The 15,060-nt window shown below is 43.9% G+C and overlaps 1 protein-coding gene across 1 annotated transcript in view; it reads right to left on the reverse strand.

Annotated features, from left to right (window-relative positions):
- The window catches only part of LOC120017731 (transmembrane protein 150A-like), a 60,456-nt gene extending 54,936 nt beyond the window's left edge, over positions 1-5,520 (reverse strand). Inside the window, exons 1-2 of the mRNA XM_038960685.1 lie at positions 5,255-5,520; positions 4,731-4,995 (exon numbers count right to left, since the gene is read on the reverse strand). Of these exons, the coding sequence (XP_038816613.1) occupies positions 4,731-4,795 (65 nt within the window). The 5' untranslated portion in view covers positions 4,796-4,995; positions 5,255-5,520. The remainder of the gene's footprint in view (positions 1-4,730; positions 4,996-5,254) is intronic.
- Positions 5,521-15,060: the final 9,540 nt, after the last annotated feature.

Consider the following 15,060-nt stretch of genomic DNA (forward strand, 5'->3'; position numbering starts at 1 on the left):
TTTCCCTAATAAACTTTTCCAAACAAGTCAAACAACGTTTACAATCAAACCTTAGGTACCGTAATACGTAAATAAACTATAAAATTTAAGACGGAGAAACGTTAGTCTTTACCGGAGAAAAATACCAAAGAACGCGCTCTCTTCCACGTGCTTGGAAACACTACAGCCAAAATGTGAGCCACCTAGAAAAACTACAATTCCTGGCTCATTTTTCCAAAAACCAGCCTGAAACTCTTTCTAAAAGACTGTTGACATCTAGTGGAAGCCATAGGAACTGCAATCTGGGAGGACTTGGCCTTATAATAAAAGTGATAGCCATTGAAAATAGTGGTAGGCTGAAATTGTCTTTTTTTGGGGGGGATGGTTTGTCCTCGGGGTTTTACCTGCCATATCAGTTCTGTTATACTCACAGACATAAATTTTAACAGTTTTAGAAACGTTAGTGTTTTCTATCCAAATATACCAATTATATGCATATCCTAGCTTCTGGGCCTGAGTAACAGGCAGTTTACTTTGGGCACGCTTTTCATCTGGACGTAAAAATACTGCCCCCTACCCAAGGTTAAAGGTCTTGGGAAATGTTTTTACATTGTTACCCCTTTTCGTGATATCCAAATTGGTAGTTACAGTCTTGTCCCATCGCTGCAACACCCATACGAACTCGGAAGAGGCGAAGGTCGAGAGCCATGCGTCCCTCGAAACACGAACCCGCCAAACCGCACTGCTTCTTCACACACTGCTTGCAAAACCAGGAAGCCAGCCACACCAGTGTGTCAGAGGAAACACTGTACACCTGGTGACTGGAGTCGCTAGAGCGTGATGGGACACCCGCCACAGGAGGTGGGATGGGACACCCGCCACAGGAGTCGCTAGAGCGCGATGGGACAAGGATATCCCGGCCGGCCAAACCCTCCCCTAACCCGGATGACGTTGGGCCAATTGTGTGCCGCCTCATGGGTCTCCCGGTCGTGGCCCGGCTGCGACACAGTCCGGTATCCAACCCTGATCTGTAATGACGCCGCTAGCTCTGCGATGCAGTGCCTTAGACTGCTGCGCCACTCGGGAGGCCCAAGGCCTTGTGAAAGTTAACCTGTTTAAAAGGTCTTACATCAACTCTCATGCATAGTTCAGTGTTACTAGCCTCGAAGTGCGCATAGAAGGTATTTACCTTGTATGGTAGGCTTGTGTCACTGGACAGTTCGCGGCTGGGTTTTCCATTGTAATCCATGATAGTTTGCAAGCCCTGCCACATCGACTAGCGTCAGAGCCGGTGTAATAGGATTCGATCTTGGGCTTGTATTAATGTGTTGCCTGTTTGGTTTGTCGGAGGATGTAGCAGGATTTCTTATAAGCTTCTGGATTAGTGTCCCGATCCTTGAAAGCAGCATCTCTAGCCATAGCTCAGTGCGAATGTTGCCTGTAAACCATGGCTTCTGGTTGGGATATGTACGTACGGTCCCTGTGGGGACAACGTCTTCAATGCACTTTTTAATATGGCTGGTGACTGATGTGGTAAACTCCTCAACATATTCCAGTCTGTGCTAGCGAAACAATGATGTAGCTAAGCATCCGCTTCATCGGACCACTCCCGTATTGAGTACTAGGTATATTAAACAACTCAATTAGTTTATAAGATGGGTTAACCTTCTGTATTTGGCAGCGCACAACTACACACCGACGGTTACAAAACTGGGTTCCTCTTGTTCTCTTCCTGTTTGAGTTTTTGCTTGTAAGCAGGAATCAGGAGTTATGGTCAGATTTGCCAAATGGAGGGCAAGGGAGAGCTTTGTATGTGTCTCTGTGTGTGGAGTAAAGGTGATCTAGGTGATGTCACTGGTGTCACATGCTGGTAGAAATAAGGTAAAAACAGATTTCAGTTTTCCTGCATTAGTCACCGACCATTAAGAGCCGCCTCTGGGTAAGCATTTTTGTGTTTGCTTATGGCCCTATACAGCTTGTTGAGTGTGGTCTTAGTGCCCGCATCGGTTTGTGGTGGTAAACAGACAGCTATGAAAAATATAGATGAAAAGTCTCTTGGTAAATGGTGTGGTCTACAGCTTATTGTGAGGTATTCGAACTCAGGCGAGCAGAACTTCGAGACTTCCTTAATATTAGAGATCACACATCAGTTGTTAACATAGACGCACACACCCTTCTCTGAGCTTCCCAGACACAACCGCTCTGTCCTGCCGACGTATAGAAAAAACAGCTAGATTTATATTAACCATGTCCTTGTTCAGCCACGACTCAGAAAAACATAGGATATTACAGTTCAGATCACGTTGATAGGATAGTCTTGACAGAGCTCATCCAGTTTATTCTCCAGTGATTGCACGTCCGCCAATAGAATGGAGGGTAGAGGCAATAAGTCTCGCCAGGTATCCCGCACGCTGGCCTCTATAGCACCGCCTCCTCCTCCTCTTTATTTGGAGTGTCGGGGATTTGGGCCTGGTCCACGATAATCAATGTGTCTTTCGAACTCTGACTCATTGAAGTAGAAGTCGTCGTCCAAATCGAGGTTAGTGATAGCTGTTCTGATGTCCAGCAGCTCTTTTCGGTCATATGAAACAATGGCGGAAACATTATGTAGGAAAAAGTTAAGATCAGCGCAAAAAGATAAACAAAATAGCACAATTGGTCTGAAGCCCGTAAAACAGCCGCCATTCCCTCCGGTGCCATTATATTCAATTACCATGGAAACTTCTAGAATCTGTACATTCTGGAACACCACAAAATAATTATCATGGTTATTTCTAACAGTTTCATCATGGACAACTAACTACACACTAAACAGAAATGTAGATAGACTGTTGAATCTAAAAACTCTTACTGCCCCATGATAAATTAAATGAAGATGAAATGTCATCGGAGAAAGTGCTGCGATCATTTGTTGTTCTGTAATCAAATCAGCATCCAAGATGTCATCCACTGAAAGAAAACAGAGAGGAGCTTAATGGCTGACTATCTGTGCAGGTTACACCTAAAAGGTCAATTTAATATTTAATATTCCCTGTTTTCCTCATTGAGAAGAGCATGGAAAAAGGCCTCTGCACTGAATTGCCAATTTACATGCAGCTTTTTCAATAGAAAAAAAACATTTGCAAACAGAAAGGTTGATGGAAGAATCTATGTAAGAAGCTGGCTAGCTTTGAGTGGACTGTACTATAAAGTTATTGTCTAGTTCTCAGTAGCTATTTCATGGCGCAGAACAGGGTACAGTGTTTGTATGTGGGTGTGGGTTGCCGTGTGAAATCCCTGAATAAGCACTATCCCATCAGTCCAGTACTTATCCTAAGGGGGGGGGGGGGGGGGGGGGGGGGGGGTTACGTAACAAAGCGCGCCCTTTCACATTACGCTGCTCAAGGAAAGGGACCCTTGACTGCTCTGGGAGACAGGGTGCCCTTGTGAGTCCCACTGGACAGGAAGGAAATAGGTGAGAGGAATCTGGCGGCAACACAGCAGCCAACGCCCCCTCCTCCCTCAGTGTCCCTCCTTCCTCACTCTTTTTGTCTCTCCATCCACCCTCATTACGTCTTTTCTTTTTCTAATGTGTCTACTCTGTTGTTTATCACATATCCTTATGCCTAGTCTTCTTACCCCTATACATATTCTTACCCCTATACATACCCCTAACACTGTATATAGCTACCGACTCTGGAGCAGACCCTGTATATAGCTACCGACTCTGGAGCAGACCCTGTATATAGCTACCGACTCTGGAGCAGACCCTGTATATAGCTACCGACTCTGGAGCAGACCCTGTATATAGCTACCGACTCTGGAGCAGACCCTGTATATAGCTACCGACTCTGGAACAGACCCTGTATATAGCTACCGACTCTGGAACAGACCCTGTATATAGCTACCGACTCTGGAACAGGCCCTGTATATAGCTACCGACTCTGGAGCAGGCCCTGTATATAGCTACCGACTCTGGAGCAGACCCTGTATATAGCTACTGACTCTGGAGCAGACCCTGGAGCAGGGTCTGCTTACTTTTCTTGTGTTTTTATTTCTATTTCTCATATGTTTTTGTTCTACTTTACTTTATAGCACTACTGATATTGATTACAGGAAAGAGCTTGCAAGAAAGGCATTTCACTGTACTTGTGAAGTGACAAAACTTGAAACTTCATCCCCTCTCATTCCCTCCAAGCCCTACTCGAGCAGGACAAATGTCACCCCTAGACACTCATCTAAGGACTCAACCCCAAGTGACTTCACATAGACCTAGACCTAATAAAGGATTGAATAGGGAGGCCTGTAGCAATAGGCCTACAGTCTACCTGAACCTGCTATTTTGAAAGAGGGAGAGAGGGAGAGAGGGAGAGATGAATCACAGCCCAAGCTATAATAGACAGTAGTGATCTAAGGCCACATGCAGGCCTGGGGAGAGAACTAATCTACTCATATGACCATGGAGCCCTGGAATGCACAGCAGCTATGCAGCCAGGTTCTATGACCAGAGCAGTGGTGGTGGTTGGCACAGTTGGTTTGCATGACTAGATACTGTCCAATCCTGCCATGAAATGTCAGGTATAAAAAAAATCTATATAAAACTATGGCTGTGGATTGCTTTATCATGGTATTTTGATGTTGTATGACAGTTGGCCACTGACTGACTGTTTGAGATTCTGTGCCAGACATGTTGTGCCTTTGGCCAAAGGACCAAACAACAATGGACTATTTTGAGTTGGCTTAAAAGATCAACAAAAAGCAGAAACACTCACACAACCCATATTCCAGTGATGGTCAAGGAAGGCAGACTAACAGGTAGTATGACCCAAAGAGACATGTCCTCTCCCTGCTCTGTCCCTCGGTCCCTCTGTTTCAGGAAATAGTCCTCTTCTTCTTTCTCCTCGTCCTTGGCCAAACTCGCACTCTCCTCTCATGGACTAGCATTTAACTCCAGGTAACTGGCAGCCGCATCTCAGCCGACGTGTTTGTGACTTGAAGGCGAGGAAAGGGAGTGAGTGGAGAGGCGACGTGTGCAGTCTGGAAAGAGGAAGAAGATAGGCTACTCAACATCACCATCATCGTGTTGTCACTATTGGCTATTATGAAATCTGGACAGATGAGTTAGGTATGGGTGACTATAGTCAACTGGTTTACAGTGTAAACACACAAGATTACTTTTTCGACACTTTCGCAGCAATATATTAATTATTCAGTTAGCGGTTTGATGCTAAATTGCCTATCAACTCTAGCCAATTGTTACAGGAAATAAAGATAAGATAGATTCTCAGCATCTTACCGTTTCCCTTTTGGAAAGATTCGTTTTTTGCTCCCAACTTTCGTTTCACCTCACTCTCGTCTCGAGCTCCTATAGCTGCAACAGCTCTGTCAAAAAGGCATCTTTAAACGAGGCAAATCTCTCCTGTTTCTCACGAAAAATACCAACGGGTCAGTATACATTCGTTTTGAATATTTTGACAGTTAAGTCCCCCTTGTTCGTTTTTCTTCTTTGAATTGGACAATTAGTGTGTGTCTTTTCTGAGGGAACCGACGGTGTTTCGTGTATCTCCGTGGGGAGGTAGCATTGTCAAAAATCATCAAAGCAGGCTTGCCAGCTGTTGAGCGCAACTCCTCCCCCATCGGGGGAGACTGGGTACGTTCAATTTATCTCGCCCGGTTGGACAAGTGGTGCAGAAAACGACTGAATATCCAATGGCCACAAATGACGAACTCCGCTCACCGACGGTCGGGTGAACTAAATCAAGCGAACCTATTAGATTTCTCGCGCCCCCACATGCATCGATGTTCGAGCCTGCAGTTTAGCTCTGATTTGTTTGTTTGACTAATGCTTTGTTTGTTCGTTTGTTCCTGTTTTAAGAAAAATGGTTATCCTCATTATTCTGTGAATTTAGGTCACACTGTTGACAACAGTCTGTTACTCAGTGTATTAACTAGGCCTACATCCCAATAACCGTTTTCGGCACGCATGTCTTGTGGTATATTTTTGACAACATGGTGCATCTCAATAGTCTGCCTGGAAAGTAGAACTTCTTGTCAAACAAAATAGGTGGCATGAAATAAACATAGCTTAGTAGAAGGTACACGATTGCGTCATATACATTACATCTAAATCCATAGAGAAACAATTTCGGCACTCATTCATCCATCTTCATGACTATTTCAAACCACAGGAGGTTGGTGGCACCTTCATTGGGGAGGGCAGGTTCATAGTAATGGCTGGAACGGAATCAATCAAATCAAACTTTATTTGTCACATGAGCCGAATACAACAAGTGTAAACATTACCGTGAAATGCTTACTTACAAGCCCTTAACCAACAGTACAGTTCAAGAAGAATAAAATATTTACCAAGTAGGCTAAAGTAAAAAGTAATATTAAAAAGTAACAAGGAATAACAATAATGAGGCTATATACAAGGGGCACTGGTACCGAGTCAGTGTGCAGGGGTACAGGCTAGTTTGGGTAATCTGTACATGTAGATGGGGGCGAAGTGACTATGAGTGAGTAGCAGCAGTGTACAAGGGGGGATCAATAATGTAAATTGTCTGGTGGCGATTTTATGAATTGTTCAGCAGTCTAATGGCTTTGGGGTAGAAGCTGTTGAGGAGCCTTTTGGTCCTAGACTTGGCGCTCCGGTACCGCTTGCTGTGCGGTAGAAAAGAAAACAGTCTATAACTTGGGTGACTGGAGTCTGACAATTTTACGGGCTTTCCTCTGACACCACCTGGTATAGAGTGATGTACTGGGCCATTCGCACTACCCTCGCCTTACAGTCAGATGTCGAGCAGTTGCCATACCAGGCGGTGATGCAACCGGTCAGGATGCTCTTGATGGTGCAGCTGTAGAACCTTTTGAGGATCTGGGGACCCATGACAAATATTTTCAGTCTCCTGAGGGCGAAAAGGCTTTGTCGTGCCCTCTTCACGACTGTCTTGGTATGTTTTGACCATGATAGTTCGTTGGTGATGTGGACACCAAGGAACTTGAAACTCTCGACCCGCTCCACTACAGCCCCGTTGATGTTAATGGGGGCCTGTTCAACCCGCCTTTTCCTGTAGTCCACGATCAGCTCCTTTGTCTTGCTCACATTGAGGGAGAGGTTCTTGTCCTGACGTATTGTTGCCTACTCTTACCACCTGGGGTTGGCTCGTCAGGAAGTACAGGATCCAGTTGCAGAGGGAGGTGTTTAGTCCCAGAGTCCTTAGCTTAGTGATGAGCTTCGTGGGCACTATGGTGTTGAACGCTGAGCTGAAGTCGATGAACAGCATTCTCACATAGGTGTTCCTTTTGTCCAGGTGAGAAAGGGCAGTGTGGAGTGCGATTGAGATTGTGTCATCTGTGGATCTGTTGGGGCGGTATGCAAACTGGAGTGGGTCTAGGGTGTCCGGGAGGATGCTGTTGATGTGAGCCATGACCAGCCTTTCAAAGCACTTCATGGCTACCAACGAGAGTGCCACGGGGCGGTAATCATTTAGGCAGGTTACCTTCGCTTCCTTGGGCACAGGGACTATGGTGGTCTGCTTGAAACATGTAGGTATTACAGACTCGGCCAGGGAGAGGTTGAAAATGTCAGTGAAGACACTTGACAGTTGGTCCGTGCATGCTTTGAGTGATATCGAACTCATCATCACTTGTGTTTGATATGCTTCCATTCACTCCATTCAAGGTTTCCAAAACGATCAATTCCCTTCAGTTAATCAAAATGAAGATCCGATGACTCCAACGCAATGTAAATGCATTGGTGTCAGCAGGGCGAGATTGAATGCATTTATACTGCCACCTAGTGCTTCGAAACCTCCTAAATTATTAATGAAAAACTGGTGCTTGGCTGTAAATTGAACCTTGCATTAAGTGTGTTTTTAGTATAACGTCAATACAGTTCTTTCTTAGATTCAAAAGCTATTTCATTTTATTTGTGATACATTTACAAGAACGGACAGTTAGAGAACATTGTCATTGCAACACTAATTTGTAATTGTGTCACAAAACTGTCAGAGTACATTCCGACCCATCACTCATCTCAAAGCTTTCGCAACATTTTATTAGTATTTTCCTCTAATCAAAAACATGTTTTTTCATAATAAAACAACATTGTATCTCTCTGTAATTATTACAATGTAATTCATATATTGTAGTGACAGCATTAACCAAATATCCACACTTTATTATTTTTTTATTTCACCTTTATTTAACCAGGTAGGCCAGTTGATAACAAGTTCTCCTTTACAACTGTCACCTGGCCAAGATAAAGCAAAGCAGTGCAACACAAACAACAACAGAGAGTTACACATGGAATAAACAAACGTGCAGTCAATAACACAATAGAAAATGTATATTTACAGTGTGTGCAAATGGCGTAAGGAGGTAAGGCAATAAATAATAATGAGCATCAATAATTTAAAATTTCATACAATATGCTTGTATAACCTCCCTGTATGTAAGCATACAACTACAAGAAGTTTGGACCTTTATGGCACAGATTTAGTGAGATTTCTCTGAAACCGTAGGATCACTGGTTCAAGACCTCCCTTCAGCTGTTCCCACTAAAGCCCCACACACTGAAGGCAGAGGTGGAAAAAGTATCCACGTAAAGATACCATAATAGAAAATGACTCAAGTAAAAGTGAAAGTTACCCAGTAAAATACTACTTGAGAAAAAGCAAAGTATTTGGTTTTAAATAAAGTTAAGTATCAAAAGTAAATGTAATTGCTAAAATATACTTATGTATCCAACACTCAGACATAATTTACAAATGCCAGATCTGAGGCAGTAGGGATGACCAGGGATATTCTTTTGATACGTGCGTGAATTTGACCATTTTCCTGTCCTAAGCATTCAAAATGTAATAAGTACTTTTGCGTGTCAGGGAAAATGTATGGAGTAAAAAGTACATTATTTATTTAGGAATGTAGTGAAGTAAAAGTTGTCCAAAATATAAATAGTAAAGTACAGATACCCCCAAAACTACTTAAGTAGTACTTTCAATTATATTTACACCACTGACTGAAGGCAGGGTAGAGATGCTCTATGAAAGTGGTCTGTACTTTGTGAGGGAGGTTCAAGCTATCAGATACACTGTGGCTATATCTGTGCTTTGGTTCTTGTACACGAAGGAGTATTTGTCCTCAGAGCAGTACAGGCTCCAGGACTTGTCATTCCACCCCAGGCTGCATGCTGTTGCCCTTGCGGTTGATGCTTTGGTAGGTGATGGTGATGTCTGTATCTGTGCCTCTCCAGTCCACCTCCCAGTAGCAGTGACTCCTTGACAAACCCTCCTCACACAGGGGCTGGGATTGAAGAGAATTGAATTAGTTGCGTTAATTGAATATGAGTCTGACCATCCACCAATCCAACCACCATATATCATAAAGCACTATGAGTGCTTTGAAAAATATTATCTGAAACCCCTGTCCTTTCCTAGTCTGGCATGTGACGTCATCACACCTGAGCCCTCAGAGTAGTTTGGTCAAGGTCAGCCCGTCACATATAGGTGCCAAACAAACAAGCCACAAAATGCCACAGCCAAAATTCAAGTGTGTCTGTGTGGAGAGTCTCCTCGATGAATGGGGGAAAGGTGTATTTATCCCCGGGACACACCCGAGCCCAGGTGTGTCCTGGGGATAAATACACCGTTCCCCCATATATTGAGGAGACTCCACGCAGACACACTGTTGGATTTTGGCTGTGGCATTTTGTGGCTTGTTTGTTTGCTTTGGCACCATTCAACACCCTTCATTATCACCATCTATGCACGCAACAGAGCCCAGGAAAACAAGAGCAGAGAGAAAGAATTCGGCAGACAGAGTGGGAGGGTCGTTGCATATTCAGGGGGAAGTAGCCCCAAACAGGACATGAACACAGGACCCTGAGACTGTCAATCCAACACTTAACCTTTACGCCAGGAGGTTTCAACCAGATAGATCAAACAAGGCCCTACATCAGAGGAACTACCAGTGTAATATGCAGTGTAATTATGCTGTTGCTTCCTTATAGTTGCCTATAGGAATAATGACTGTAATACAAGTTCCAGTTTTCTCTTATTTTGACACATGATTAGTTGTCAATGTTTGTTTAATCATAAATGTTCTGTGTTTTTCCACCACTGGGAGTAGCAACACCTTCATGTGTTCATATTTTTTTTATTTTACCAGGTAACTTGACTGAGAACACATTCTCATTTACAGCAACGACCTGGGGAATAGTTACAGGGGAGAAGAGGGGGGATGAATGAGCCAATTGAAAGCTGTGGAGGATCAGGTGGCCATGAGGGTCAGATTGGGAATTTAACCAGGACACCAGGGTTAATACTCCTACTCTTACGATAAGTGCCATGGGATCTTTAGTGACCACAGAGATTCAGTCCCCCTGTTTAACGTCCCATCCGAAAGACGGCACCCTACACAGGGCAATGTCCCCAATGGAGCATTGGGATATTTTTTCCTCCTACTGGCCCTCCAACACCACTTCCAGCAGCATCTGGTCTCCCATCCAGGTACCAACCCTGATTAGCTTCAGAGGCAGATTATCTAGTAGTAGTTTACATTACTTCATCCAGTAAGCATAACATAATTTACTTTGATTCCTATTCTACGGAAATAGTGGGAATGAATACAAACGTATTGTGATGAAACAGCAGGGAGCAGGTCTCGAACCCTCGACCTTCGAGCACGAGGTCCGGCGCGCTATCGACTGTGCCGCAAAAGCATGCTCGTGCGGCAGAGTCGATTTCCGCGGTTATAAACCCAGGGTCGTTACAGTATCATCATATTCTCCTTTTATTAGCCATATGCAGAATGTCATTCACCTATTTACCCTCTACATAGGGAAGTAACATTTTTTGCCTGCTGCACAGATCCAATGGACGATCTACATGTTAGATTTTTAGCAGACGCTTTAAACCAGCGCAATTTACAGTACGTCTTCATACTTTTTTTCTATAGGAATCGAAGCCACAAACCTGGCATCGCAAGCGCCATGTTCTACCAACTGAGCCACACAGGATCTAATCTAAATCCTGGTTAAATTGTGTTTAGGAGCATTTAAAATGTTTCTCCATGGTTAAAATAGGAAGAAATATATGTCATTGTTGTGAAAATGTGTGTGTGTGTTACATTTATTATCATATAGAAAATATTGAATTACTACGTTATATTACGGTAACTTCCCTATCGTGGACAGAACGTGTTACTACATTACACAGATTAACGTTTTCACCACACGTGAATTACAGGAAATACACATCGTTTTTACCTCAGATTGGTGATTTTAGCATTAACGCTTATAGTCATCCCGATCTCCCAAAATCTATTGTTTAAAACAGATCATTATCTTTCGTTTAGTACAAGTGTTTTTGTCATACGCGCCAGTCGGTAGTGGGACAAAAGAACGTAACTATCATGTTGAAAACACCGTGGGTTGAATAAATTCGGGCACTCCGCCCATCAAAGTATCTGGACTCACATGAATTCATGGATTTGAGGGTTAAACTATAATTAAAATGAAAACCAACCCCTGTCGCTAGTTACAAATCGATGTGAGGTGGTGATTCGTTTAAATTATCCAGTCAAACGGTGTTTTGTTTCCTTTTCCGTATTGGCCATCTACCGAAATAATTTTCTCACAGATATATAAATTGATAAATGGAAACGACAGGTGATCATATATCGTCAGACATGTAGGTTTGTTGTCTGTTAGAAGAGCGCAAACGGTACATGTCGCCGCGTTTATTGTCCCACTTCCATTGATTTCAATACAATATTGATGTGAGTGATTCAATTGTGATTCTATTGATTACAGTAGAACAGTGACCGCTTTGTAAATATTGGTGCATGTCCAATTTAGAAGGTACTAATTTAGCAAAATACAAATAATCTGAACATAAGTGTGACGTGTGTGTAGGGAGTATCTTTTATTTATTGGTCTTCAAAATATCGTAATTTATTTCAGCATATTGATCATGAATTTGGGCATCTAAAACCAGTCCTTTGACACTCGGCCATAAAGCAAAAAGCCACGACAACAGGAAGCAGCAACAGTAACGTTATCATTTTCAATGTATGTTTTTGGAATATGAATGGTACTTTTAAAATAATTCTACTACAGGATTCTACTTTATCAGGTAAAAACTACTGAATGAGACCAACAATGTGGGGGTTTTGATGCCAGCAGCCCTGATGCCAGCAGGGCTACCTGCCATCACATCTGGGCATCATCAGACGAGGTCATTCCCAAAACGGTTTAATAAAATGTCATATTGCATTCCGTCTTTGTTGTTCATTCAGTTAAGCCTGTGCTCGATTGAACTATTAGATGGTATTCACCTAACCTGTTCTGCAGATACACAGAATATATCTGACACACTGGTTTCAATGCCAGTTTCATCCATCCTGCCAATGGGAGCATTATTTCCTCCAAATGAACATGAGTGTTTGCTGTTACAGGAGACAGGGCACAAATGTAAATGGACACTGTTATTTGAATAGAAAACGGGTTAAAATGACTCATATTTCTGGAAGTCTTGTCTTTTTTTTGTCTTGGATTTTTAAGAACCCACCTTGACTGACTCCACAGCCTGGCAAAGGTCTGTCCACTTCTTCACTCACTGATCAATCCTCTGCTGAGACTTCACTAGGGTGGACCCCAGCTGTTTCCGTAGGGGACAACGTTTACACAATGTTTTAGGAACATCAACATATGAACCAGACCTATGATGGATGTCATAATGTCTCATGTAGCTGTTATAAAGTCTATATGAAAGGATAATTAGGGAGTGTATAAAAGGCTAGCTTCAGACAGCTGTTCCAAGGGAGGACACCCCGGTGCTAGAATATCTGTCTAGCCTTTTATACAGGTAGACTAGAACACGGTGTTACCAAAACTAATTTAGTTGTTTCTCAATCCTCTCGGTGCCAGCCAGCACAGTGTTGTGGTGCTTGTGTTAGTCCATCATGCAGAGAACACAGACTGAGGTCTGGTCGGTGGGGCAGAACACCTCCAGCAGCTTTTCGTGCTGGGCACATATCTTCTCCCTCATCTGTCAATGTGCCCTTGAGCAAAGCACTTAACCCTAACTGTTCATGTAAGTTGCTCTGGATAAGAGCATCTGCTAAATGATGTAAATGTCTCACAGTGGGAGGCCAGGCACATGTCTCACAGTAGGAGGCCAGGCACATGTCTCACAGTAGGAGGCCAGGCACATGTCTCACAGTAGGAGGCCAGGCACATGTCTCACAGTAGGAGGCCAGGCACATGTCTCACAGTGGGAGGCCAGGCACATGTCTCACAGTGGGAGGCCAGGCACATGTCTCACAGTGGGAGGCCAGGCACATGTCTCACAGTAGGAGGCCAGGCACATGTCTCACAGTGGGAGGCCAGGCACATGTCTCACAGTAGGAGACCTGGCACATGTCTCACAGTAGGAGGCCAGGCACATGTCTCACAGTAGGAGGCCAGGCACATGTCTCACAGTAGGAGACCTGGCACATGTCTCACAGTAGGAGGCCAGGCACATGTCTCACAGTAGGAGGCCTGGCACATATCTCACAGTAGGAGGCCAGGCACATGTCTCACAGTAGGAGGCCAGGCACATGTCTCACAGTAGGAGGCCAGGCACATGTCTCACAGTAGGAGGCCAGGCACATGTCTCACAGTAGGAGGCCTGGCACATGTCTCACAGTAGGAGGCCTGGCACATGTCTCACAGTAGGAGACCTGGCACATGTCTCACAGTAGGAGGCCAGGCACATGTCTCACAGTAGGAGGCCTGGCACATGTCTCACAGTAGGAGACCTGGCACATGTCTCACAGTAGGAGACCTGGCACATGTCTCACAGTAGGAGACCTGGCTCATGTCTCACAGTAGGAGGCCTGGCACATGTCTCACAGTAGGAGGCCAGGTACATGTCTCACAGTAGGAGGCCTGGCACATGTCTCACAGTAGGAGGCCAGGCACATGTCTCACAGTAGGAGGCCTGGCACATGTCTCACAGTAGGAGGCCAGGCACATGTCTCACAGTAGGAGGCCAGGCACATGTCTCACAGTAGGAGGCCTGGCACATGTCTCACAGTAGGAGACCTGGCACATGTCTCACAGTAGGAGACCTGGCACATGTCTCACAGTAGGAGACCTGGCACATGTCTCACAGTAGGAGGCCTGGCACATGTCTCACAGTAGGAGGCCAGGCACATGTCTCACAGTAGGAGGCCTGGCACATGTCTCACAGTAGGAGGCCAGGCACATGTCTCACAGTAGGAGGCCAGGCACATGTCTCACAGTAGGAGGCCAGGCACATGTCTCACAGTAGGAGGCCTGGCATATGTCTCACAGTAGGAGGCCTGGCACATGCCTCACAGTAGGAGGCCTGACGTATGTCTCACAGTAGAAGGCCAGGCACATGCCTCACAGTAGGAGGCCTGACGTATGTCTCACAGTAGGAGACCTGGCACAGCAGACAGGACTTCACAGCCTTCAGAAGAGAAAGAAAACACAGGTTTTATATAATGCTCTTCCAGGACCCCAAAACACTTTACAATATAGAACCCCCAAAAATTAACCAAACAATGTTAAGATTAAACAATTTCAAACCTTCTGTTTCTGCATGGTGCAGAAGTCACACAGAATGTCAGCGGTGTAAAGTACTTAAGTAAAAATACTTTAAAGTACTACTTTACAATTTTTACAACTTTTACTTCACTACATTCCTTAAGAAAATAATGTACTTTTTGCCCCATACATTTATCCTGACACCCAAAGGTACTCGTTACATTTTGAATGCTTAGCAGGACAGGACAATGGTCCAATTCATGCACTTATCAAGAGAACATCCATGGTCATCCCTACTGCCTATGATCTGGCATTTGTAAATGATGTATGAGTGTTGGAGTTTGCGCCTGGCTATCTGTTAAAAAAATATTTTTAATTATTTATTATTTTACTTTTGATACTTAATAAGTATATTTAAAACCAAATACTTTTAGACTTTTACTCAAGTAGTATTTAACAGAGTGACTTTCACTTTTACTTGATTCATTTTCTATTAAGGTATTTTTACTTTTACTCAAGTATGACAATTGGGTACCTTTTCC

The sequence above is a fragment of the Salvelinus namaycush genome, chromosome 22 (genome assembly GCF_016432855.1).
Source record: "Salvelinus namaycush isolate Seneca chromosome 22, SaNama_1.0, whole genome shotgun sequence".
Taxonomy (NCBI): Eukaryota; Metazoa; Chordata; class Actinopteri; order Salmoniformes; family Salmonidae; genus Salvelinus; species Salvelinus namaycush.